This window comes from Colletotrichum phormii, assembly GCF_030913505.1.
Source record: "Colletotrichum phormii strain CBS 102054 chromosome Unknown BDP81scaffold_40, whole genome shotgun sequence".
NCBI classification, from domain to species: domain Eukaryota; kingdom Fungi; phylum Ascomycota; class Sordariomycetes; order Glomerellales; family Glomerellaceae; genus Colletotrichum; species Colletotrichum phormii.
In genome coordinates, this window is record NW_026851482.1 from 102749 (window position 1) to 129741 (window position 26993).

The 26993-nt window shown below is 50.0% G+C and overlaps 4 protein-coding genes across 4 annotated transcripts; 1 reads left to right on the forward strand and 3 right to left on the reverse strand.

Annotated features, from left to right (window-relative positions):
* Positions 1-1393: 1393 nt before the first annotated feature.
* On the reverse strand, positions 1394-2311 carry BDP81DRAFT_455713 (Carboxylesterase; the record flags this gene model as incomplete). The annotated part of the gene is made up of 4 exons (XM_060593089.1): positions 1394-1539; positions 1626-2085; position 2144; positions 2307-2311. The coding sequence occupies 4 exons, from the start codon at positions 2309-2311 to the stop codon at positions 1394-1396; spliced, it is 612 nt and encodes a 203-aa protein (XP_060438005.1).
* Positions 2312-5195: 2884 nt separating this feature from the next.
* On the reverse strand, positions 5196-6265 carry BDP81DRAFT_335307 (uncharacterized protein; the record flags this gene model as incomplete). Its single annotated transcript, XM_060585841.1, has 3 exons — positions 5196-5514; positions 5630-6011; positions 6097-6265. The coding sequence occupies 3 exons, from the start codon at positions 6263-6265 to the stop codon at positions 5196-5198; spliced, it is 870 nt and encodes a 289-aa protein (XP_060438006.1).
* A 3126-nt stretch (positions 6266-9391) lies between these two features.
* BDP81DRAFT_442377 (uncharacterized protein) lies at positions 9392-9809 on the forward strand. The gene is made up of 2 exons (XM_060591667.1): positions 9392-9648; positions 9746-9809. Exon 1 carries the CDS (start codon positions 9397-9399, stop codon positions 9598-9600), a length of 204 nt encoding a protein of 67 aa, XP_060438007.1. The 5' UTR covers positions 9392-9396; the 3' UTR covers positions 9601-9648; positions 9746-9809.
* BDP81DRAFT_442378 (cytochrome P450) lies at positions 9664-12062 on the reverse strand. The gene is made up of 4 exons (XM_060591668.1): positions 11593-12062; positions 10533-11533; positions 10334-10471; positions 9664-10256 (listed from the first exon to the last, which is right to left on the reverse strand). The coding sequence occupies exons 1-4, from the start codon at positions 11789-11791 to the stop codon at positions 10050-10052; spliced, it is 1545 nt and encodes a 514-aa protein (XP_060438008.1). The 5' UTR covers positions 11792-12062; the 3' UTR covers positions 9664-10049.
* Positions 12063-26993: the final 14931 nt, after the last annotated feature.

Below are 26993 nucleotides of genomic sequence, written 5' to 3' on the forward strand. Positions count from 1 at the left end.
CGTAAAGTGCTGGATATTCTTGTTGGCATCCGTTGAGTAGGATGAACATGGCTTTCTTGTGCCAAGAGGGGACCGGCTCATCGATACGACGAATGAGATACTGGCCACGCTGGAGATACTTATGAGTATCTGAGAAGTCCTTTCGCTTGAGGTTGCAGAGCTCTCGAACGAGCTCGGCGACGGCATCCTCTGAAATCTTGGGGATGATGGTCTTCAATTTGTTCATGAGAAGGAAGGGGTTGCGGTCAGCCGTCTTGATGTCGTATCCATCAGCGAGGAGACGATCGAGGACTTTGCTGATTGATGCGATGATGATGCCGTACGTTTCAATGCGCTGGCTCTTCCAAGTAGTGAAGGCCACAGCCTGCGCTGGAGTGATAGGATCATCGCGATGGGGTTGAGAGACGTCTTCATCGACGTACTTCTCGTAATCGAGAGTCTCAAGGGTGAGATGCAGTACTGCGTACCATTGGTCCCAATTTTCTTCTCCCTTGAGGTCGGGCACCTCCCAGCGGGCGCGGTTGCCAGCCATGATGACGATGGAGGTGAAAGATTCGTGATAGTGTGTGTATAGGTGTAGACGGCCTGTACGGTCGCGTCTGTTATTGTTTTTTTTTTTTTTGAGGAATCTGTACCTCTGCCGTTGCCAGTCGCGACGCCGCGATCTCTGGTCGACAGATTAGTAACTGCTCAATTGAACGGGCTCTACGCAGAGCTGGGCGATCAATTCATATGGGGTAAAAAGAAAAAGAGTCAACGCTGGGCTCTCATAACCTGTGGAGGCAATACTACTGTATTGGATCTGATGATGATGATGATAGGAAAAGCTGAGCGCTGGCTGGGCTGGATATCTGGGCAAGGTGTAGGTGGGGCAGCTCCGAGATGTGAAGGAGCTGCCTCACGTGACCCACCTGCACCTGCCACACATTCTTACTGACAATCACTTGCCAACCCAGGCTATCCGAGCCGGGGTCAACATACTTCTTCCAATCTGCGGCACCTGCAGCTTTGAACCTATTCGGGTCACCGCTGACCACAAAGCTGGCGTAGAACCTTGACAGAATAGTCCCGGCTTGGGGGTATTGCGTGTCCGGTTCGGCCCAGGCGTATGGAACGTCAGAGCCATGCGAGATCCCGAGGTACGAAGCCACCTGTTGTTAGTGTTCCAGTGCAACTTCCACACTGGAATTTCTGCAGCAGAAAGACGCGTGGCAATTTCCTGAGAGGCGCTGATGTAGGCTGTGTCGCCGTAAATCGCAGTCAGCCGGGTAAACTGAGCGGACTGGCCCCGGGAGTCTGCAAAAGGGCTTGCTGGGTTGGTTTGAGGGTCCGGGTAAAGGCGCGAGAAGACTTCTCTGTCGCTTTCGTTGAGTCCGGGGTAGAGGTTGGACAATCAGCCCCATGCTTCATCGTCCGTTGTCAGGTTCGTGGGTGCGTACAGACTGCCCTCGTCGGTGATGAAAGATGTAAGAGCCGGCAGGTGATTCCATTTGTCTGCGTCCCAGGTTTCGGATGGGAGACGAGGAATGATGACAGCATCTGGGAAGCGGGTTAGTCTCCAAAATGTTCAATCACCTTTCTGTCACTCCGAGGCAACCTTCTTAGTAACATGGAAGAAGACTTACCGGACACAGATTGGAAAGGATGAGTGCCGTTAAATCGATACGCCGCTAGCAAAGCAGTTGCGGTCTTCTTCAGGACTTCAACGTCTACGGCTCTCAAGCATGAAAGCAAGTCCTCAGCGGTTCCATTGCTCTGACAACCAACTCCTTCCACATACTGTTCAAACTGCCTAATCGTCAACGGGTCCGACACACTAGGGAACGAGCGTCCCGTTGGGCCGCCGGACTGAAAGATTGCCTGTTGAAACAGCTCTTCACCAGGAGTGAAGGTATTCTGATAGTGGAAGCCCACAGAATGAGCGCCAGCCGATTTGCCGCCCAGGGTGACGCGCTCGGGGTCGCCTCCGAATGCTGAGATGTACCGGTGGACGAAACGGAGAAGCTGGTGTTGATCCTGGAGACCAAGGTTGACGTTGCTGAGGTCTGACAAGATGGGGTTTGCTAGGAAACCCAAGGCGGCCAGCTGAGAGAACTAAATCAGCAATGGATTTAAAGATCGACTAGACAGAACCTGAATGTACCCTGTAGTTGAAAGTCACGACGATGAGTGGTTCTGGAGAGGAGGCAACCAGTGAAGCGCCGTCAAAAGTTATGCCCGCGCCATTGCGGAAAAGACCCTGGGACGGCAGTTAGTCGGCGAGTCCAACTCTGTGAGGTCATTGACGAGATCAAAGGGAAACTCACGCCATGGATCCAAACCAAAACGGGTAGCTTCTTATCAGCGCTCACGCCCGCCGGCCTGTAAACATTGAGGTTGAGGCAGTCTTCGCCATATTCTAACTCGGTCGTGATGTAGGTGACCAGGTTTGAGTTTCCGGGCTCTTGAATGCAGACTTTGCCATACGAAGTACAGTGGGGTGCCACAAGTTCGTGTACACCCCACCATTGCCCAACCTCCCGCATTTCCACCACCATACTTCGACTGGCCGCAGAACTGTCAAACTTTTGATTTGTATGGCAAAACTATGGGCAAAAGAAAGCCCTGAGTTTGCTCTTTAGTATCGTGTATACCACCCTTGTGCTTGAATTACTGCCGCAAGTCGGCGCGGGATAGAGTCGATTAGACTCCGAATCTTGAGTTGTGGGATGGCTTCCCACGCCGCCCTTAATTGCACTTTGAACTCTTCTATATCTAACTCATTCCTCCTTAAAGTGAATGCTTCTGGGTATAGTCTACGCAAGTTAGACTTCATCATACGCCAGCAATGCTCAATTGGGTTCAGATCGGGCGAATAAGGAGGCCATTCGAGCCAGGAGATCCCCTGGGCCAATAGCCACTCTGTCGTACGATTTGCCGAGTGAATAGGGGCATTATCCTGGACAAAGTGCCGTGTCTCGTCTGCGTGAGGTAAATACCCTTCCTCTAGGCATTGTATATAGCTGTTTGTACTGTAGCCTTGCCGTCGGGAGGCACCGTCGCGAGTGAGAAAGACCAATCCAGAGCGACCATCTTGCCATACCATTGCCCATACCATAATAGATATATTCGCCTTAACGTGGCTCACAAGATTGATGAATCTCTTGCTCCAAAGGTCTTGCTGTAACCTGAACACCCACTCTGTTGGGGCAGAGGTGTTGTTCTGGCATGAAGACTCGTCAGAGAACTGGCACTAGATACTCAAGAATTAGAAAATGAATCTCCATACAAGGCCTTGCCACCAAACCACATACTGCCATCAATTCGTCTGGGTTTCGGATCCAGTTTCTTGCAAATTCGAGTCTCTTGGCCGCTGCTTCTGGTGTTATAAAGGGCCGCTTCATAGCTCTCCATTTACGGTAGCTTCCCTTCTTGAGAACACGCTTAATAGTGCGGAGACTAGCTCTGCCTTGCCACTCAGCAGCGAGCTCATGGTACGGTTGCCGGTAGTTGATTCGAACAGATCTGACTAGAGCCCTTTTCTCCGTATTAGAAAGATTCTCTGGCCTTCCTTTCCGGGGCAGCGACTGAAAGCCGTTGCCTTCAGTGTATCGATGAACCGTCTTCTGCACCGTCGAATGTGGCAGGCCGAAGAGCACCGCGACCTCGCGGTAGTTTTTCCAGCCATAACAAACGCGGTAATCGCTACTCGCTGGACTTCTGTGAGTTCATAGTTAACTCTGTGACTCCCTATTATTCCAGAGCAAAAAGCATGTATTTTGGCCTCCATTTGCTAAAGTTGTGGTATGTGGAAGAAAAAGAGGTGTTGGGGAGAAAACGCGTCGGAACGCGTGGTGGTGGGGTGTACACGAACTTGTGGCACCCCACTGTAGCGTCCTTTGTCCGGTTCGAGGAAGAAGGCCACCCGACTGGCGCGAAACGAAGGTCGCCGGTGGGTTGTTCGGCATAGTCGATGGCATACCATACGTCCACTGCTGTCGCGAGCGGGTAACCAGACGTGGTGTTATACAGAGTCTTTCCGATATAGGATCCGTATGATGGAACATGGACAACCAGAGAGCTGTTAAATGCGACTGGACTTCCGATGCAGCAGCAAAGAGCAGGGTACCAATGGCGCCAGCCCTGAACCAGAAACCTCCTTGAGCATGCGACGGAAACATGACGACGAACACAGAAGAAGACACGGTCAAAAGAGGGTGGTTTGGGGCAACTCTAGGAGTTGGAAACCCATTTCCAAGCTCCCCTCTTTCAACATTGATATGAGGTTACATAGGGAGGTAGAGCCGATTACTTGCCGGTGATTGACCCCTCTTGTCGTTGGCATCCTTGCAAGTCCCACAAACAAGGACAAGATCCCCGCCGGAAGCTGATCGCGCAAGAGCTGTTTAGATGACGAGACTTGCAGACGAAAGCAGCAATCGTGCGATTAATCTGAGAAAGCCTTAATTGTGCTGCCTCTCATGTATGCTGTAGTGATTCCAGGCAAAACAATGTTGCTGGTTTCATTGGTTAACGCACCTCTAGAAATTCCAACGACCAGGTAATCGGTTGAACAATGAATGCATCCTGAGTAATTTGATGCTGTAGATCTCTAGGAATCCCTGTCTTCGAGGTCTTGGCACTCAGGAACAGTCTTCTTCAAAATATCTATCGGGAGCTATCAATGATCCATGCCATGAGCGATAGGCAGCCTTTCGGAGATAGTAAGCCGAAATCTGAGTGATTAGGAATGGAGTTCAGAGGTCGTTATCGCAGCTCCATAACCCCGGACCCTCATTCTATCCCTTCACTCAGTCCTGGGGAAGCTCGAAGGGAAGTTCAGGGGAGGTGTCAAAGACCGAAAACGGCTGGACCCGCCGCGGAGTCCGGGGACTACGCCGGCACCGGAGCTTTGTTTGCCTGCCGTAGATAGGCAGTGCATCCATAAGACAGGGGCAAGACCCGCGGATCTGGATACGAGCTTAGCGTCGACATTAGGTATCCTCAACAACCATACAAGTGGACTCGCGAGCTGCAGCGACTCATACACAGCCAGGCACAAAGATCAGGGGCAGCTATTGCTTGTCATTAATTGAAAGAAAAATAATCATTCCGTCAACTTTCTCGCAGCCACCCTATGTATTTTGCTTGGATATTCATGTTTACCATTCCCTCGGTACGGCTCGCTCTAGCTTCTATAAACACCACCACTATCCTTACTCTCTATTCATCATCACCGGACACCCTCCTGATCTCTTGCCATCAACTACATCAGTGTGCAATTTGCTTATGTCTTCGGCCGACAGCTGCACATCCTGTGCCACCGCCTCGTCAAACCTTGCTTCCGGGCCGCGGTTATCAGTCTTTGCCTCCTTCTTCACCACGCCACCCGGGGCAATCTGCCGGAACATCTGCAGCGAGTCGAACCATGTGTCTACGCCCTGCAGACGCAGCTGATCGTCCACACGCGCTATCGTCACACCTTCAATGTCGATCTGTCCGCCGTGAGCTTTGGCGGTGACCTTGTCTCCTTTGCTGTACAAGTGCCTTTTGTCAGTCGCAGTTACACGGCCACACCCGAACAAGAAAGATGACAGATGTCTGCAAAATGGAAGTGGCAAATCAAAGGCGCGTCGGGGGATACACTCACTCGTTGAAGCCGACGTAGTCATTCTTCATGACCCCCCAGTGGCGCCACTTGAAGGCGATGCACGGCGGACCGCTGTAGACCTCAATGACCTCCCAGGCGAAAGTGGGCATCATGCGCTTGAACGTCTTGTGGCTGGACGCAAAGTCTGAGTAGTCCGGGCTGTAGTACTCGTTGGGCGTGATGACGGCGTTGTAGGTGCCGACTTTGAGCATGTGCTCGCCCGTCTGTGGGGTGCCGCCGTTGACTGAGAAGGTGTAGTTGGCATGGTCGACGGTCCTCCAATCTTCGAGCTTCGTCTTGAAGGAGGCCTCGACCTCCCAATTCTTCACCAAGTTCTCCACAATCTCTTCGAGACTGCCCGCCTTGTGGTTCATCTTTCTTCCTAAGAAGGTATTATTGTCAGCTTGGGCTCTTCTCATACATCGTGTCCGTACACGCATGACGTGTTGAGTGGGGTGTGATCTTACCTTCTCTCCAGACTTTGCGTGTTCTCGTGTAATCTGGCGCCCTGCCGTATCTCCACTGAACGCCCTCATCGCCAAAGACGGCGTTGGGTGTTGTAACATAATCCGGCAGCACGTTTCTCTGAGCGGCCGCGGCCTGCGGCGTGGGGTCCTGAGCGTTCACGAGAACCATGCTTGCTGATGGGAGCTTTCGGCGTTAAGAAATTTTGAGAAGAGTGAGACGAAAGAGGCTTGTTGGCTCTTTAATAAGTTCTTGGAGAAATCTGCCACGGGGGCGTTCGTTGTCGCACGCAAGTCGGTGGTGGAATATGTCTTAGATACGCGTGGAAGAGAGGAGAGACACGGGGCGTTATACAAGTTCTTTTTCTCTTCCCCCTTCTAATAGTGAGGGCAATGATCCTTCAATCACGGCCTTTCCCTGAAACGGAAATCGCAGCGGGATGAGGAGAAGGAAGGAAATGCGAATCACTCAAGGCACCCAAAATAACGTTCCAGTCTGCGCCGCAGGATCGGGTGGGAAGTTTTCTGCAACGCGTGCTGCAATGGGACGGACGACGGGCGGGGGGGAAGGAAAGCTGGGAGACGTCCGAGCTCACAGATTATCTTCGGAACACAAGCAGATCCGTGTGTTGGGGGCTTGTAGAACGACGCAGGCCTGGAATTGGACCCAAGCTGGCTGAGACGGGCCAAAGCAAAGGCAAAGAGGTGCGGGTGGTTACACGGGCACTGGGCGCACCGCAGGCGGCAGAAGCAAACAAGTTCAGATTATGCAGTTTGATACGCTGAGCGTCGTCCCGGGAAGCGAAAAGCCCTGGGCTCATCTGACTTGATCAGCAATTTGTTGTGATTCACATATCCCGATTGTGTGGGAGAGAACAATGGAAACGTACATGATGCAGGCGGCGCGGAACGAGGATAGGAGAAAAGCCACCAAACCGGTATTGATGCGTTATCGTACGAGGAGTAAGCAAGATCTCTTCGCCAATCGAGACTCTTTATGCCGAAACTGAGGGGGAGAAAGCTTAATCGTGCTCAGAGGCAGATTGGCTTTTCTCACTATCTCAGAGCACGAAGCCATTCTTATGTACATTGGCAGAGAAGCCTTCACCGGCACTCGAGAATTGCAAAATTTGGCAGGGAAAAGAAATTATAGAATAGAGGGAGAAGCGAGAAATGTTGACACTTGTTGAGCGGACGCAGGGAGAGGAAGGGAGGCTGCAATATCAACTTTCCATTGGCTCGACTGAAAGTTAATAATCAGCCAGATCGACGAATCTAATAACCGGGCCCCTCCCCTGAGTTGTCTCTCCTCCTCCAGGAGCGAGTACAATGTCTTTGATTTATCAGGTCTGTCTGGCTTGTGGGTTGCAAGAGTTGTCTCAGTCTGATAGCCACGCGGATAGGAAGGCAAGCAACTTTCCGAAGCTGCGGCGGCCAATCGCGCACCGCAATCCCAGACAAATCGAGTCGATCTGGCGTTAGTTACTAGTCGGGGATGTCGGGGGTTGGCTCGCACAAGAAGAAACGAGGACGGCGTGCTAGTGACACCTTGCCTCGTGGTCTGGCACGCTGGGAAAGTGAAACAACGCACTTCGCCACGCGACAATGGGGCACTCGATGCCGTACTACCCCCCTTCGAGCGTCATCATCATCGGCATCATCATCGATGAGACGGAGAAAAAGTCCTCGTTCCCGACTCGTGGATAAAAAGAAAGCAAGAAAAAGCCACAAAGAGCATGGCGCTTAAGACAAGAGACCAGAACGCACAATGGGAGCGTTCTGGTTGGCAGGAGATACAGTCTTGAACCCGTGAAGTCGACATTAGGATCCTTCGCCGTTGAGGGACGCATTCCAGTCAAGCCTCTATGTCATATGTCAATTAATGGGATGAAGTTGAATGGGCCACACATGCCGTGCTGCCATAGTTTGGTCATTGACCGGGTCATCCGAGATACGATTCGGCTTAGCCGTCTCAGACACAACTTGTGCCCGACAGTCTCTTGTTGTCGCACACTTCCATGGGTAGATCCAGCCATAGGCCTCCCGACGTGGTTGCGCCGAGGGTCCCCGCAATCGGACGAGCCCTGAAAGTGGAACCTCGTCCGGAATGTGTCGTTAGAGCGGGACGGGAGGCGCCTCCGTTAGCGGTCTTTTGTTTATCCCTCTCGTCGACTAGAGTCTCCCAGAGTGGTAATGTCTTGTCAGCAACACGCAGTGAAACTTGCCTGTTTGACTGAAGTTAACGCCTTGGAATTGATTGGCAAGATTCCTCAATGCATACATGACCTTTGTTTCCTTAATCCCATTGGAACTCAGACCATTCGGTGTGGCTCGTGCCCCAAGCATTCGGCAAGCCACCTTTTTGCTTGATTTCACCACCAACGAGGACAGTATCGGCTTTCACAATAGACATTTGCCGGACTGAATCGCGATAACATACCCTTTCTATACAACAAGGCATCCCAAAACGAAGGTCAGGGTCCCATCAGAAGCCCAACAAGGCTGGTGTCAGCAGCCGGCTTTAGAGTCGCATCAAATATTACGACCGCGCGGGTAATGTACTTTTTGCGCTGCACTAAAAGCAGTTGCCAACCTAAGAAGTCAATTCCGCTTTCTGTGAGCCAGTATAGTCGCTCCAACGCGGGAAACATCCTAGCAAAGAGCCGATCTGTGGAGAGCCTGCAGGTACCGTCGCAATGACATCGAAAGACATCGGATGCCGCCGGCTAGATCCTAGCCATACTCTACGAAGGCGGCACGAGGCGGATACCTTTGCCAGATAGCTGTGCGGAGGTTCTGGAGAGTCGCCCCTCACTCGGACTATAATCATTTCTGGACTTGCTTGCAACCTTCCGTGATGAGCTGTCAATAGCCTAATTGTCTCCACGTATAGGACCACTGTTGACCGCGCTTTGTAACGATTTGATCAGCTATTGAGGCCCTTTCAACTGACTAGTAGGTAACTGAGCATGATTGAATGGGAGTAAAATATCTCCGAGAGACTTAATCGCTCTTGAGGCGGTCGAGGCGATAAGTATAAATACTTGATAGAGTTGATAACCAAAGATAATAGACACATTCACATTGCACCCAACTACACCTTATACCGACAACAAAGCTAAAGACGACCTATTCAGTAGCATCCTTCAATTCCAGTTCAGCCACCCTCCCCAAGCGGTCATCATGCAGTTCACCATCACCACCCTCGCTGTTCTCGCCAGCGGCGCAGTCGCTCAGTTCTGCGGCGTCGTCACGTCACCCGTACAAAGCTATGTTCCTTGCACATTGGAACAATATCCTGTGATGGATGCCGAGTGTACGGCAATCGGTGGCACAGTATCCGGCCACAACCAAGAGAGCGGAGATGCTCGTTCCAACTGCATCACCTACTGCAACAACGTCCCCACCGGCGGACAGGATACGACTGGCAACATTCTTGGCCGTCACAGCTACCACGTTTATGTCGTCGACTCTTGCACTAGCTGTGGCTACTGCGGTGCTCTGTGAAGAATGCACACGAGATAGAACAGCGACAGAAAAAAGAGGCCAGCCAAGCTATTTAGGAAAGGATCAGAGAGACCGGATTTGGCATAAGGCTACGTACGGGAGGTCCAAGAATTGGGGAGACAGCAAGCCAAGTTGGCGCACGTACATGTAGTCTGATATTACCTCGTATAACATTTCTCTGTACATTCCAACACAGTTCAACGAGCGGTAGCAATTTGCATCTTGTATCCCGAAGCCGGCCGCTTCTGCAAATGGCACCATAGCTTCCCAATTCCAACCACTCGCTCGAGCACAATGTCGTGACGACAAAACCTCTTGACTAACAAAATATACATGTACTAAACTTGGCGACAGTGTGATTTGCGTCCACACGCTCGATGCTGACTGAGTCGACGGGACCAAATGCATAAAATGCTTTTGGTAAATCAGCAATGCCATATGTGGTGACTTCAGTAGCCTGCCACCCTCGACTTCACCTCGACGTGAAAGTTCTGAGGCTTGACGAACCATGCGTTGTTAGTTTTCCACGCCCCTCCTGGCGCAGCGGCCGCACCTTCAAGCTTGAAGTCAAAGTCCCGGATGAGCCTAGGAATGAGCTTTGCCATTTCCAGGATAGACACATTCTTGCCCAGGCATGTGCGGGATCCCAACCCAAACTAGAATACGACTCGTGTTAGAAATCCCATGCACCAAGAGATCTGGGTGATTGTGAGCAAATGAGGATTCATCTTACAGGCATCCAGTTTCTGTTCATCACGGAAATCTTCTCGTCGTCCTCAATCAGCCAACGATCGGGGTTGAACTTTTCGGCATCGTCCCCGAAAATGGCTGTATTTCGGTGGTGGACCCAACTGTTGATTCCAACGACGGACTGGGAAGAAGAGTCGAATCGTTAGTCCTGACGTATTATGGGCTAAAGAGAGTAAACTTACTCCCTCAGGAAAGAAACGACCACCAATGGTAGCGCCGCCCTCGGGAACGATGCGTTCAAGTGGCAGGCCCACAGCTGGATGGACTCGCAAAGCCTCCTTGATCACTGCTTGAAGGTATGGCATCTTCTGACTCTCTTTGAAGGTCGGCGCCTGAGAAAGTTCGCCTCGGCTGGTGAAGTGTGCAATCTCCTCGCGAAGCTTCGCCAAGGAATCGGGGTTCTTGAGTAAGTTGTAAACAATGGCGGAGATGCTGATACCGGTTGTATCGGATCCGGCAAAAACGTTGCTGGCGCAGCCGATGAAAATATGCCAGTTGGTGAACTCAGTAGGGTTGCTAGAGTGCTTGGCCAAATACTTGGTGAGAAATGTCTCCCCAATAGCAGTGCCGTCTTCGGCACCCTTGACCTCGATCACTGTCTTCGGTGAAGCTCGCTCCTCCTCAATGGTCTGCGCTATGAAGTCGATCACGTACGTCATCCCTGCTCCCATACCAAGACGCTTGGTGATGTTGAACACCAGTGGTGCAATGTATACATGCACGGAAGGAAAGATGCCGGTCAAGCTTGAGTATAGCATGTTTTTGTTGATGTTGTCGATGACTTGGGCAATGTCTTCGCCACGATCCAGGAACCCGAGTCGCTTTCCGTAGGTCATCATCGCAACCGCATCGAAGGCGAAGCACTGGAACCAGTGCGCGATGTCTATCGTGGAGCCTGTCTTTGCAAACTCCGAAAGACGTTGAGCGAAGAGAGCACCGCACTCGTCCACGTATGGCTCGTAGTTGACGAGGGATGTCATGGAGTATGCGTTGGTGTAGAACCGTCTGCTGTGAGCATGACGCTTCACTGAGCGGTCCGAGAAAAGGTTCCATAGATCCTCGTTGGGCTGGAACGGGATGTACCACTCCGACTTCTGGAATTGCGTGCCGTGGCCGTAGACAGTCTTGAGGGCTTCCGCGTCGTTGATGCTGTATCGGTTCGGTCCATATCGCACAATCGGCCCTGGCGAGCAAAACGAAACGTTAGTGCATCTACTGTTTGCTACTAGTTGACGTCCTTACCGTATTGTTCGTGTAGTTCTTGGTTGACCTTCTCAAATTTCCCTTGTTTAAGCCGGTGAAAATACCAAAAGTCTGAATAGCGAGCTAGAAATGGTCCGGGTACTGATCGTAGGGGGGAGCGAAGCCATTGAACAAAGGAGAACAGAATCTGTGCTAGCAAGGCAAGGCCTGCAAATGCCAGTAAGAGCTGGGTATTCATCGCAAAGATGCACGTACAGCTTATGAGATATTGTGGATGAAAGACAAATTTGATAACAGTTAACAAGACGAAAAACGTGTCCGAGAACTGGTTTCGGGCTTTTCTCGTTTACGGAAAACGAAAACAACAGGTTTTTATAGCAAAAGAGCCATCGTACTTGAGACGAACGTACCCCGTCATCAATTGTCAGATAAGTACGCAATCAATCCGCATCGTCATGAAGTTGAAGATGTAAAGGTGTACAGCTTACAACTATCATTGGTGCATGACATGGGACGAGACATAGGCGACCTTAAAATGCTAGGCTATGGGGATATTGTCGGGACCGAAACCTTGTTCATGTGTCGAATAGCGTGGGTCGAAATAGTAAGACATTCACCCTGCACGCCGTGCATAGACACTCAAGTGGATCATTACATGCGAATTGCACCCTCAAGGCGGGTAGAAACGCCAATGGTGGAGAGTCGGACTGAGGTCTTCCAGATGAACGTTTTCAAATCGAGTCAATTGAGAGGACTATCTGTACAAAATCCATCTACAAGAATTCAAAAGATAAAATAAACATCTTACTGAATGCCTGGATTTGGAAACTTAGAAACGACCATCCATGTCCATGAACATGGGGTCTCTGGTTGTCAGACGGGGAAACCGTTGATCTTGGCCGGTGTGTTTTGGGTTTTCTAGGCGGCAGAACTCGGGGATGATAGTTGTCCGAGACCGACGTCCGACCCGCAAAGCGACGTGACAGCCAGCCTATGGCCGGCCGCGGAGAGGCGGCGGGGTGGAGCATCGCGGCGAGTGTTTTCGCCGTTGACCGTGATGGCGTACGGCTAATTTTCAGGGCTACGAGACGCAGAGTTCATTAAGCTATCTCCTATGCCCCCGACACCCGTATCCATCGCACGTTCTCTTCAGTTTGAACGAACGACACGTAGGAAGGCAGAATGGTAATTGATCCGCGAACTGATGTGTCGAAGCTCGAGTCGACAAACTGAAGGGACCCTTCCCAGCGATTCTCACAGTGCAGTCCACCCATGTCTGTAGTGCAGTCCACCCATGTCTGTAGTGCAGATAGCATGCGTTCTGCAAAAAACGGGAATTCCTCTACCAATGTTACCAATACAGCAAGCATACGGTTCTTCTCTAAGTATCTTAGGAAGTTTCGGCTAATCCCATGTCGACTAGATCGAGCGCGTAAGGTACCTTGGTCTAAGGTATGCTCTGGCGCTTGCCTGATGGGGACATGTATCCCATCGGGTGCCAGTGGACTACAGTACTTTTGGGGCCACTTTTGGAGCCACTTTTTCTCCGCACCACATCAGTACATCGAAATACGTCACTTACCCCTATGATTTTATCCCTACTTTCACCACCAAAATCATCACTTTACTACATGTTATGATGGATTCTGACGATTCTGACGCGTCTACGACCTCCGTACGATCATATATTCACGTCGCCATAACCCAAGAAGACCTCAAAGTCGCCTATACTACCGATTATACGCCCGAGACCTATAATAGGGCTACATACCGACCTTATCTCATCGGGTGCGGATGGACAGCACTTTCGCCAAGGGCGGGGTAGAGCCAATAAGAGCTTGCAAATGTATAAAGTTAACCAATAGGGCTGTAGTACCTCTGTTTCATACAGATTTTGGGTATGCCAGAGGTACCAGCAATCTTTATTAATGCATAATGGTACATTACAATCTAAGCAACCCCTTTCGAGTTGTTTGCCGTCGTTGCCGAGTGATGGTATTCCCAGATATCTCCTTGAAAACCTTCCTACTACCACAATAGGTACAAGGTGAAGATACCTTCCTTGATCCCTTCCTATGCTACTCCCATAGGATAGAAATATTCCTCTTATCTAGGTATACTCAGACGGCTCCAAAGCTCCTGACGGGGCTACAGGGTTCGGCTTTGTTATCTACCGCAACAATAAACGTATAGCCCAGGGCTGCGGCCGTCTCGGCTTAGCAGAAGTGTTTGATGGTGAGGCGGAGGGGGCGAGGGCTGGGCTCCGACGGGCCCTTCAGACCTCCCAAGGCCAGCCTATACACATCTGCATCGACAATACCAGCGTTATTCAGGGGATTCGCGGTAAGGTCCCAGACTCCTCACAAGCGGCCTTCCTTGAGATCCAGGAGGTAGCTAGGATACACGATATACAAACCCATTGGTCTCCTGGGCACCAAGGTATTAAAGGAAACGAAGAAGCAGACAGCCTAGCTAAGGAGGGAACAACTCTACCAGTCCTTAGGGGCCAACTAGCTACTCTATCAGGTATCAAGTGGCTTGCTAAAGAGCGGCCAAGACGCCAATATAGACGATGGTGGAAACAAGAGGCAACTCCCCGCTATACCCAACTAGGGCTCAAGGCTACCCTTGCTTGCCCTCCTGAACTTGGCCTCCCTAGGGCTGCCTTTCATCACCTTCTCGCGGCACGGTCAGGCCACGGGGACTTTAAACAATATCACCAACGCTTTAACCACACAGAAGCACTACTCACCTGCTCCTGTGGATGGGTTAAGGAGGCAGACCATCTAGTCTACTGCCGAAAGACCCTACTGAGGAGGCAACAGTGGCCCACCCTCTACCCCTACAGCCGCCAGGAGCCCGTAGGACCTATAGGGTCCCTCGATCGCTACTTCAAGGGGCTAATCACTGACTCTGAAGGCTTCCAGGCCTTCCTCTGCGTGACAGACTTCTTCCAGAAGATCTGCCCGCGGTACTAGGAGATAGGTCATAACCTATCCTCCAAACGACAAACTACCTCTAATAAGAAACCAGATAGTTATAACGGAACTAGGGCACCAGTGGGAACTAGGGATGGATAGAACACATAGTAGCTCACGAGCAAGATTTGGAGGACGTCAGGATACGGCGTGTACTATATAGTATGCAGCTAGAGCCTGCGACCCTTCACGCCACATACCCTCCGGGAGGTCTGCCGCAAGGGCGGCTGCGCCCTTGCCGCCATGGCGTTAAATAGAACAACAACAACAACTCTTATCTATAGCCCGTCCAGGCCGTGATAGTCTTCGCCCGCCTACTAATGGTCCAAACCGTTGAATAAGCTGGGTAGCCAGCAACTACCGCCATTGGTAGTGGGTTTTCACCTTTTTCTACCTAGGGCTGCCCCAGAGCTGCAGTAGGAAGCTATTCACAACTACCACTTCTAGTAAGAAATTCCAGGCAACTGACTGCCAGCCCCCTCGACGAATAGGGTGGTTATATTGATAGTAGGACCTCATCTGGTCACTCACATCAACCGCATTCATCTTATGATTATATTCATCAATTACCCTAGGGATTAGAAGGTCTTTGCGGACATCCGGGCCGAAGACTTCCCGGGCGGCGGCGGCTGCGAATAACTTCCTGGCCGTCCTGGAAGACAGGTGACAGGAAGAGTACGAGGGTATTATCCTTCCAGGTAAATTGGTTGACCTATTTCCTAGTTAGCTGAGCCGGGCAGGGCTGGGCGGGCTAGCAGCTTACCTCCCTATCTAAAATAGGGATATAGTGTATATCCCCCTATAGGATACCCCGTTCTTTAGTCTCTTTCTTAGCAACTAGGATCTTATCTATCCCACTATCCTTCCGGCAGGTACTAGAAGCTCCAACTTGTTGATTCCGTAGGGTATGAAAGAGACGTATAGAGTCGAAGAGGTTGTCAAGAAATACGTGGTAGGTTGCAGCTGGAAGTAGGGAAACAAGCGTAGTTACTACCCGCTGCGTTGGTGTTAAGAGAGCCAGCTTTCCAGCAGCTGCCCCGGCTGGCCGGGCCTGGGGTACTAATGCGTATGGGCCCTTTCCATGTACGTGCCACAGCCACCGTATACAGTAGCCAGACTGGGCAAGGATCCAGATCTTATAGCGAGTTGGGATAGGTTTCGTTGGAACCGTTGTTGTCTCAAGAGATCGGCCTGTAAATCGGACCATAGCCTCGTCAACTGTAAGGTCTGAACCAGGTATATAAAGGGAATCCCCAGTCTCTTGGATGTAGGCTGACCACTGGTTAACTTCCGGTATATATCTGGGATTTGATCTTGGATCTGGCCCCGGCCCCGGCTGGGCTGGGCGCGCTGCTCGGGCTGGAATTCCGCAGTATTGAATATCCGTAGTCGCTGGAGTAGTAGTTGGAAACGGTCCCGGGGCATAAACCGTGTAAATAGGTGGATAGGATCCTCTCTCTGCTGCTGGGTTGACCAGTAGATTAATAATCTAGATTCTCTATAGATCCCTATATATAATAGGATCCCTAAGAAGAGGTAGATTTCGTCTGTTGAAGTCTTCCTCCACTCATATATTCTAGCCCGTCTAGCCCTAGGGCCCTCCCTAGATAACGGTGCTGCATTCGTCCACTGGGCCCACTGCTCAACGAGGCCCTGCGGAACGTACTGCATGAATAGGTCAAGCGGGCTTGCCGGCAGCCCCCGTACCTCTTGGGCCCGGGCCGGCACGTCAAGGGGCCGAAAGGAACCCGGAAGGCCATGCTCGGTAGCTGGAGGTTCGTGGGGCCGCACTGTTGCTACGTCGCAGCGTTCTGGCGTACAGTCTGCATTGCAGGCAGCAGTAAGGTCTTCTGGGTAGACCTCAACTACTATACAGCTACGTATAGAAGTAACAGAAGCATTAGATGCAATAGAGGTATAAGAATCACCAGAAGACATCATAGCATCATTCAAAATGGTAATAATAGTGGTGATAATAGGCAAAAGAACATAGGGATAAGTGACGTATCGTCAAGTACCCCTTTAAATGCGGGGTAATAGTGGATGAGTAGTGGGTATTTCGTGGTCTTGGCGAAAGTGCTGTCCATCCGCACCCGATGGGATAAGGCCCCCGAAGTTGGGGCTGGCGAACCCGGCAGATTCGACCCCTTCGACGTACCCCCTCGCAAAGCGATAATAAGAGATCTACCACCGACTCCTCTAAACTTCTTTTTATAATATATACCTACGGATCTTATCGACAGATAGTCAGAGTAGACGAACACCGCGCCGCTAATAGTGGCCGGGCCTCGTCAGCCTGAATCTCAAACGTTCGCATAGAGTAACACTTCGGCAGAAAAGATCTAAGTTACCTCTTTTTAGGTATTATTATTTATCCCATCGAGTGCTGTTGGGCTACAGATACATTGCTCCACTCTTTTACCCACTCTTAACCCCTCACATCAGGAATACATGACAGTACGTCATTTACCCCTAGGAATCCCTGGCTTCCCTTCACCACCAAAATCGCCTATCTACACACGCCAATTCGTCACGATGGCCTCGAGCGACGATAGTGACTCTGAAGGGTCTGTACATTCCTGTATCAACGTTGCGATACTTCCTGAAGACCTCGCAAGCGCCTGTACAGCTGACTGTACGCCCGAGAAGTGTGATAGCGCGACTGTACGCCCACATGAACCACCTTCGCTGGAACGAGGCATACCAGGCCACTTCAGTCCCCTTGAAGTACCCTATCGTAAGGCGTCGGTACGAGACCTCCCCGATACTCCATTGAAGCTATTCCAGCGGTACGTACCACAAGGAATAGTAGAATCGTGGGTACAATGGACGAATGAAGCAGCACCACAAGGTCCTGTTCAGCAATACTCTCGAAGCCGCTTATGGAGACCGACTTCTGTAGAGGAAGTCTATTTGTACTTGGGGATCCTCATTTATATGGGAATCCATACCGAAAATAAGGTATCCAAGTACTGGTCAACATCTCAAAAGAACGAAGATCCTATCCATTTATTTACCCGATTTATTTCTCGAGACCGGTTCCAACTATTATCCCGTCGCTTACGTATCTTCAATACTGCTGAATTTACTATGCCTGACCCCCCTCCTACTCAGTACGAATGGCGAAGGACCCTTTCCACCCAGCTAATTCAGCGCTTTGGGCCATTAGTTCATGGGAGGCAACGGGCCCGGCCCCAGAGGGCCACTGATACAAGAGAGAATTCCATTCCATGGCAACAACATACGAGGGTATCACGGAAGCCCTCTGCTTCCTTGTCTTGTAACAACAAACGAATAGCATTAGGCGAAGTCACACGGAACTTGCGAAGAGATAGGAGAAAGAAGACGAGGTCAGGATGCAAGCAGTGTGGGGTTGCGATTTGTAACTCTGATGATTGCTGGTACCTCTATCACATTCAAGATATATAGGCAACCGAAGTACCTTTCAAATAGGGCCATTGATTGGTCGAGAAAACACTTGGCTGCCCCTGAGTGGTCAGGATCCCTTCTGTGAATGTATCTGTAGCCCAACAGCACTCGATGGGATATAAAAGGGAATTGATATACCGGCGTCGCAAATTGATACACCGGCGTCGACCTTACACCGGCGTCGCTGTTCGACCTTTTGATTGGCTCAAAAAAACAATACCTCCCCATAAAGGCGGTGAGGGTGACTGCACTAACATGGCTATTCCTGCCCTCTTCTCTAACCTAAGCTCGGATTTGAGATTTCTAAAAGTACGTATTACAGCCTACTTATACCCCAGGTTTGTAAATCTCAAATAGGGACTATATAACCCCTCGAAAGGCCTATTACCTAACTACCTTTTGCGACGTGGTTGCAAAAATTCATCGTCACTACAGACCATTTCCCACTAACTCCGTTTCCTCCGAACACTAGGCTGCATCGGCCGTCCACTTACATAATTCCCTGTTATCCTCCCCTTACCAAGAACACTAGACTAGCTCCTTGTTTGTCGCTGGGATGAGCTTAATATCTAGCTTTAACTTGGCTAACTTGTCTCTTATGTAAGCCCAGCTAGCGTCGACTTATTCTTACTCCCAGGTGGGCGGCCTCGCTTCTTACTACTTGCGCCTTAGCTGCTGTAGGTAGTGCGGGCTTGTCTAGCTGACTAGCCCTCTGTAGGTAAGGCTAGTTGTGATGGGACAGGCTGCACTGTGTTCTTTGGCCTGCCGCGGAGGGATGCAGCAATCTTAGGGTCAAGGATCCGGCGGTATGGATCTAAGGAAGACGTCTCTCGAAAACGCCACCGAGGGTGTACCTCCCATTTACTAAAAGTAGCTGAATCTAACTTTTAGAGATAGATCTTATGGCAGCATGGGATACCCAGCTCAATTAAAACAGTGCAGTCTGGACCATAGTCTCCAAGGGGGGCTGGGAATGGCCTCGTACCAGACGGCATTACCTTCTTTGCCAGCCGGTAGTTATTACTTCCCAATTAATGCAAGACACTTTGAGGAAAGCATCGTTCGAAGTTCGCCTAGGTACTCAAAGCGAGTACCTATATACTCCCGGCCTATAAGCACTTCATCCTCAGCACAAGCTTGCCTGAAGCGTATCTCCTGGTCACCAATCATGTCCTGCATAACATCAACAAGTCGATATAGGTGACTAAGACCATTTAAGAGATAACTCTTAATGTTGTTATTACTTGACTCAGTGCCAGAGGTGACGCGAACACCAAAGTTCTGGTATTTTTGGATAGAGCAGCGGGCCCACTGTGCTCTTAAAGGTAGGTATGTTATGTGGAGGTACTGGAGGATTGGGCGTTGGTAGTTAAACTCTTTACAGAGCTTGGTCCAGGCTTTCTCAAAAGCGTGCTCAGTCTCAGCAAAAACAACAAGCTTCCACATCATAAGAACCCCACGATACGTATGAGGGGGGGGCTCATCAACAGATGTGTTGATATAGGCCTCATCCTCATCACTTAGCGTGGCCATTGCTTGTATTGGTAGCTGATATCCCTCGTCATCAGACCCACTGCTGTTACTGCTACAGCTGCGGTCCTTAACCCACTTCTGCTTAGCCCTGAGCATAACGTTAGAATTGATGTGGTGGATGCAGAGTTGTTGCTGAACGTCTGGGAACTGCTCATTCAGTGCAGCCTTCATCTGCTTGTCGTAGTCTGTAATAATAACAGTAGGGTAACGGACTGAGTGTTGGTCCATGAGTTGGCGGATCCCTGCTGAGAGAAACTGGAAACCCTCTAGTCTCTCGTTGTCGATAAGGCCAAACGCAGCGTTGTAAACAGATCCAAGGCAGGTCTGCCCAGTAGCTTGGAAGAGAGGGAGCTTAAAGCGATTGGTGTTGTAGGTGTTGTCAAAGCTAATCACCTCAGGGAATCGCTTCCACATTTGGAGACAGTAGGGAAAGGTCCAGATAAGGCCAATAAGGCGGTTTGGCTCGGCGTCTACCCATTTCACCACGTATGGGATGTCTCGCTCATCAAACAGCTTGATTAATGCTGTAGTTAGCGAATATCCCGCTAGTTTCTCTCGGTTTATACGAGCCCTAGCGTTGTAGATATCTCGCTGGGTGAATGAGGACTCTGGGAACTGCTCCTGGACAACAGCACGCACATCGCGAGCCCGAATCCCAACTCGTCGGCTTGTAGTTTTAATGGTATCTTGAAGTGGCTGGGTAAGCCTGCGATGTGAAGGGTGTGCAGTAGCTTCAAGGCTAGGGCCATGATTATGCTGACTGTGCTGGGGGTCTAGGTAATAACGTAAGAGCCACTTGCCCTCCTCTTGAGCCTCGGTAATAACTTGCTATTTACAACCGCATTTACGAGACTTGCGCTGTCGAATGCCAGCACCTTGTGTAGGCCCAGGCTCGCCAAACCGATCACACTGGAAGGTGTATCGAATGATTCGGCCTCGAGCTTTATGCCTATTCCGCTTTACAATGCCAAATCCATTAGCTCTTGCAAAGGTATTAACTCCGTCGAAGAGGGCATCATAGGTTTGCTCTAGATCGCCAGGAATCGGTGGGTTTGGGATTTCGGTTATAGGAGGAGAGGAGGATCGGTTACTTAGAGTATGGTAGGAGGCTGCAGTTCGGAAAGACGCTTCGCTTTGAGGGGAAGATTGCCGTAGGGGTGAATAGGGAAGTAGGTTAACTTAGGGACCCCATGTTTCTTGCCATTGACGGACATACTCTTATTGTCGGAGGAGTGCCGTTGTTAGCTGTTGATTAGTCCCAACAACCTGTAGAACAAGCTGAAGAGCACTATTGAACTGCTCTGTTGTAGGATGGGAAGGTTGCTGGGACTGTTCGTTGGGAAGAGAGGGGCTATGCTCTGGAGAAAGTCGTAGGAGAGTAGTCCGCTGGGTTTTTATTATTCCTTTAGGGAAATGACGAGTAAGATATATCGTAGGCTCTATACTAGGGTAATCGTATATAAGAGGTCGCGTGTCTTGTAGTATGTCGGCTGGGAGCTCGGTGATAAGGTCGCGCTGCCCTTAAGGATCACCAACTCCATAGAATTGGCTAACGCTAGGGCGGCTGCTTTCTGAGGAGAGAGATGATGGTGGGAGGCCGTACTCAAGCAATGGTCGCTCTCGTATAGGGGGAGGTTTATTAGTAGGGGTATTGCTTTGAGATTGGCCTTGTGGAACATCTCTAACTCCAGTTAGAGAAGCCATTGTAAGCAAATAGCATAAGTCAGACTTAGAGGCTTGATGATGTAACCTTAGAGGAAAGGGAGCAAAAGAACAAAAAGGGTTGAGATACTTTGTGGGTATCTGGCAGAATTTGATTGCACTAACAATATTTTTTTGGGCCAATCAAAAGGTCGAACAGCGACGCCGGTGTAAGGTCGACGCCGGTGTAAGGTCGACGCCGGTGTATCAATTTGCGACGCCGGTAACTATATCAATTCCCATATAAAAATCCACCCTGAAATTAAATATACAAGATACTGGAGCTCTTAGCAAGAGAATGAGGACCCTATCTATCTCTATACCTAATACATACCCCGGAATCGCTTCCAGTTACTCTACCGGCGAATCCGGATCTACAATACCTCCGTACTCGACGAGCCGGCCCCGGCGCCGCCCCGGACGAGGAGATGCCGAAGGTCTACCGGCAGGTTAACGGCTAGTCCGTTCATATCCAAGAGACCGGGGACCGCTTCTACACCGCCGGCTCCGACCTTACCTTCGACGAGTGTGACATTTCCTACCAGCACACTTAGTGCTACGGTCACGTGATAAGCGTGGCCTTTATACTTAAGACGGTCTGACCGTGACCCTCCACATAAGGGGGTCAACCTTGAAGATACACATCACCCATGACCTACCTTTGACATTCACTTGCTCTTTCGCTTTGCTCTTCTGCGCATGCTTCAATCGCTTTGCTCATTTCGCACTCTCCTGCCCGTACCTATACGGTCAGGCCACAGTCTTACCCCCTCTGCCAGTATCCATGATCTAGCAGAGAGACTGTGTCAACGAGGTTATAGTCCGGTTCACGGGCCGGTCTACAAAGACGGCAACGATACTAATAAAGCCGACCCCTACCGGGTTTAAGGTATAGGTACTAGCTTAAAACGGCTACTGCCTCCGGTAGTTATAGCACTCTTATGACAAGGGTCCGTACGGACTTATGCCGCAGGCCCGGCTCCGGCCCGGCGACGAGGCTGCTAAAAAAGCGGCCCTGACGCCGACGTTGCGGGTGGTTACTACCTTACTCAGGTTATTACCTCCGGGGGTCTACTACATCTTTTCAGATAATCTATTTACCTTGGTGAAGCTCTTCCGGGCCCTCCGGTAGTAGAATATCGGCGCTACGGGCACTTACCGAAAAGACGCCAGTATTAGTAAGATCCTTATCGAGGAGAAGGAGATAGAGGGCAGAGAGATACCATAGGGTCGAATCCACTATATCCTAACTATAGATAGTTAGGTATAATTAACAGAACTTCTCTTTATAACTACTAAATTATACTTTAATATAGTTACTCTTTTAGTATATTCTAGGTTAACTAGCTAACCTGGAAGGATAACGCTTTAGTTCTCTTCCTTACGACTATCTATAACTATACCACCGAGATCCTCTAGAACCACCGCCGGCCTATTAGCGATTCCTTGGCGAAGCGGGCCGCTCGTCAAGTGTTCGGCTCTAAAGTCCGGAAGCTTCTTCCGGTGCCCGTCTATATCGACGATTATACCTATAATATGAACAGTATCGATACTGTTACGGCCAGCTAGTCGTAGTGAGGTATGTTTGCAGAAGTTGAGGCTGCGGAACTGGTAACAGTAATCGTAGTCGGAGATAGCTTCAGGGAAGCTATGTCTGTAAGTCGTAAGGTAAGGTAAGGCTGCGGTGATCAATCGTAGTCTTATCAAAGAGGTTCTCAGGGAAGATAGCTGAAAGCGATCATAAGATCTGATACGAAGTTAATTGCTGAAGAAGCTATAGGAAGTCTATCCTAGAGTCCGGCTTAAGTTTATCCTATATATAAGTCCTGGTCTTGAATATAACGTACTTGATAAGCGAGCTGCCCAGACAAGCGAGCTGCCCACCTAACCATGATCACATTATAAATCTGTCTAAGGAGCAACACTAAAAACATAAAATCAATTGAAACTACTCTGAATCCTATTCCTCAGACATTTCTTCATTAAACTGACATGTTCGCGCATTGTGGCCAGTGTTTCCGCAGACGCCACATCGCCGTCGACCTGTTTCTGTCCTCGGCCGACGACCATTACTCTGGCGCGTTTCCTCCTCAATCTGGGCCGTAGCCTCTCTCTGCGACTGAATGTCCTCTGCCTCAGCTACAGTAAGACTTCCTCCTTGTCTGAGACGTGTTTTCTTAGCCCTCCTACGTCGGCTAAGTAGGTTATTTTCCTCCCGGAGGATCTGGACCTCCGACCTTAATAAGGCAATTTAGTGCATAAATCCCCGCGCTCCCTTTGATAAATGCTCTACAGCTTCAATAATTGAAGTTGGGGAGCTATTTTGATGGCGGGAGATCCTCCTTTTGATGAGTTCGGACTGAGAAGAGGCCTCTGTTGGGTTATTTGGCGTCTGAGAAGTCCACGCGGGGGGTGTTGTTGGTAGGGACCCTGGGGGTATTGGAGTGTGTAACTTGACATCAAGCTTCGAAAGTACACTTTCGGCACTCAAAAGAACAAGCCCGGCCCCTCTGAAGCCTCCCTGGATGTTTTTTACCGTTAGGGCTTGCGTGAAAGCGTTGTGAAATGCAGGGAAGAAGTCCTCCTTCGTAATATGGGTATTACCCCGGCGCATCTTATCCTCAATTTGTCGACCATAAGCCGTCTTTAGTGGCCCAAAACCCCTAACGTCTAAGGGCTGAAGTAGATGAGACGAATGGGCCGGCATGCAGAGTGTAACGATATTGTTTTCCTTACAATATATCTCAAAGTCTGCAGAGTGGTGACTTTCGTGCCCATCGGCGACGAGGAGGCGATAACTGCTAGTTATATACGGTTTTATATATCGATCAAAGTGCTGGAGCCAGTCTAGGCCTCTTTCATTTGTTGTCCATCCGTTTTCAGACGTTGCAATGACCTAGTCGCGTGGGAGATCTGTTTCTATATACCTGGTAGAGAGGTGATATTGGCCTACAACGATAATATACGGCGGAACGCTATAGCTTAACGAACTGATGGCCTGAATGACTGTAACCCATTCACGATTGCCAGGCTGTATCATTTTTGTATTTGAACGCCTTTCGGCACTCGTGACGACCATCCCGGATACAATCTGGCCCATCATAAACCCAGTCTCGTCGAAGTTATAAATATCGGAGTCTATAATACCGTATTTCGCAATTATATTCGCTATAAGCCGAAACCACGCATTTATCGCGTCTAGATCTTCGCATCAGGCCCTCTTATAGTCGTATTTGCGAAAAAAGCGCGTCCGGAGCTGTGGTTGTCGTTTAACAAAGTTTGAAGCCCAGCGCTTCCCAACTAGGGGCGCGTCGCGGTCGGCGAGCAATCGATTAGCCATTTCTTCCATACCACTGATCCGGGGAGGAAACGATCGGGAATCCAGGTCGAGGATATACTCAACTAGCTTCTCCTCTTCAAGCTCCGTCAATTTGCATAAGTTAGGTATAGTGTCTTGTCGTATAGGTGTGCCTTTTAATCGGGTGCCTAGGTGTTACGACCCAACATGAAGACCAGGGCGTGCCCCGCTGACGCCTAGCGGCTACGGCGCATCATATATGCAGGACGGGACGGAACATTAGGGAAACCCCAGGAACGGAAGAACTATGGTACAAGTCACGTGATGATAAGAGATATGATAAGGGATAAGGATATGTTGGATATGCGACATATCCAACCGAGTCAAGGATATGTTGGATATTCGACATATCCAACCGAGTCAAGGATATGTTGGATATTCGGCATATCCAACATATCCAGACAAAGTGGACTGTTCAGCACTGTTCAGTTAGGATCGGACTTGTATATAAGGATGGACTCGAGCTGGGCTCTAGGACAGACTTTCCATAGCTCTTCAGCAATTAACTTCGTATCAGATCTTATGATCGCTTTCAGCTATCTTCCCTGAGAACCTCTTTGATAAGACTACGATTGATCACCGCAGCCTTCCCTTACCTTACGACTTACAGACATAGCTTCCCTGAAGCTATCCCCGACTACGATTACTGTTACCAGTTCCGCAGCCTCAACTTCTGCAAACTACCCCTACGACTAGCTGGCCGTAACACTAGGGTCCTAGGTGAGACTGAATAGATTCTTGCTGCGGCTCGAATGCTGAGTTTAGGGTTTTTTTGGATAGCCTCGACTGCTAAGTTCAATTGGGCCTCTTTGCTTTGTGACGACATGATTATTTGTGGCGTGATACGCATTAGAAGTGAGGAGGAAGGATGAACGCGGTTGGGTGGGCAGCTCGCTTATCAAGTACGTTATAGTTTAGTTAATATTAAATATTATAATATTTTATTCCTATATCTCGGCTATATAGTTACCTCCTAGTATCTAACTTTCCCTTAGCCTTAAGCTTATCTCTAATACTCTTAACCTCTCGCTCTAGTGTTACGGCCAGCTAGTCGTAGGGGTAGTTTGCAGAAGTTGAGGCTGCGGAACTGGTAACAGTAATCGTAGTCGTGGATAGCTTCAGGGAAGCTATGTCTGTAAGTCGTAAGGTAAGGGAAGGCTGCGGTGATCAATCGTAGTCTTATCAAAGAGGTTCTCAGGAAAGATAGCTGAAAGCGATCATAAGATCTGATACGAAGTTAATTGCTGAAGAGCTATGGAAAGTCTGTCCTAGAGTCCGGCTCGAGTCCATCCTATATACAAGTCCTGGTCCTGAACATATCCCTTGTCAATGATCAGTTCCTCTGATCGGGTGAGCGCTCATCGTTCGGCATGAGCGCTCATTGTTCGGCATGAGCGCTCATTACTTGGCATGAGCGCTCATGGCCCCACCATGGTCGCTCATGGCCCCGCCATGGCCGCTCATGTCTTATCTTATCTTCACGTGACTTGTACCATAGTTCTTCCGTTCCGTGAGAGGGTGCCTAGTGTTCCTTGTCCTCTGCATACATGGTGCGCTGTAGCCGCCGCGAACCTGCGGGGCAGAGCCTGCGGGGCAGACCTTGTTCTTGGTCATGCATGTTGGGTCGTAACATTTATATACAGTCCCGTCGCATCGTTACGGGGGGTGCTTTCCTACCCTTCTTATAATATTCGCTAGGCGGTCGTTTCGGGAATACTAGGAACAGACCTCGCCCTTGTTAGAGACCCATTCTTGGAATACATTTCTGGAAAGCCCAAGATGTACATTTCAGAATGGCTTGTGAGAGCACCACGTGACGAAAAACTATGATTCTTTCAACATGAGAATGCTCTGAGCTTTGCTCCTACGCACAGCTTTGAATGGCAGACCGTCGCATTGCGGAAAAAAAAGCCCTGCTGAGACACATCTAATCTTATTGATATATCCTGTGAGGTGGTACAATGACTCATCCTGGATTAGTGGCAACCCACGAGCTAGGTCTGGAGGGATGATTAGGTTGTGGTGGTCATTGTCGATAACTTAGGAAGCCAGGCTCGCCGTCGGCTTAAGCTAAGAGAGTACGCGCGAAAGCCCGAATACGCGGTCCGAGTATCATCAGCCACAATCCACGCCGCATCATTCGAGGTTTCATGCTTGGTGCAGCAAAGAAAACCGGGGCTTCTAGAAGGCTTGACAAAGGATAGCTAAGGGACATTCCCAATTTGTTGCGTAGAGTTGTGGGTGAGCTTCCCGATGTCGGGAAATTTCTTCTCCTCTCCAAGGTTTAGGGAGTAGACCGCAAAAGGCTTGCATTCCGCTCATCGACCAGGGACTTTGGAGAACTCTTAGGCCACGGCCTGACTCTGCCGCGCGTTCATATATCCTCAAAGGTGCATCATTTACAGATGAGGTAATACTTATCATACACGTATGTCCGTCGT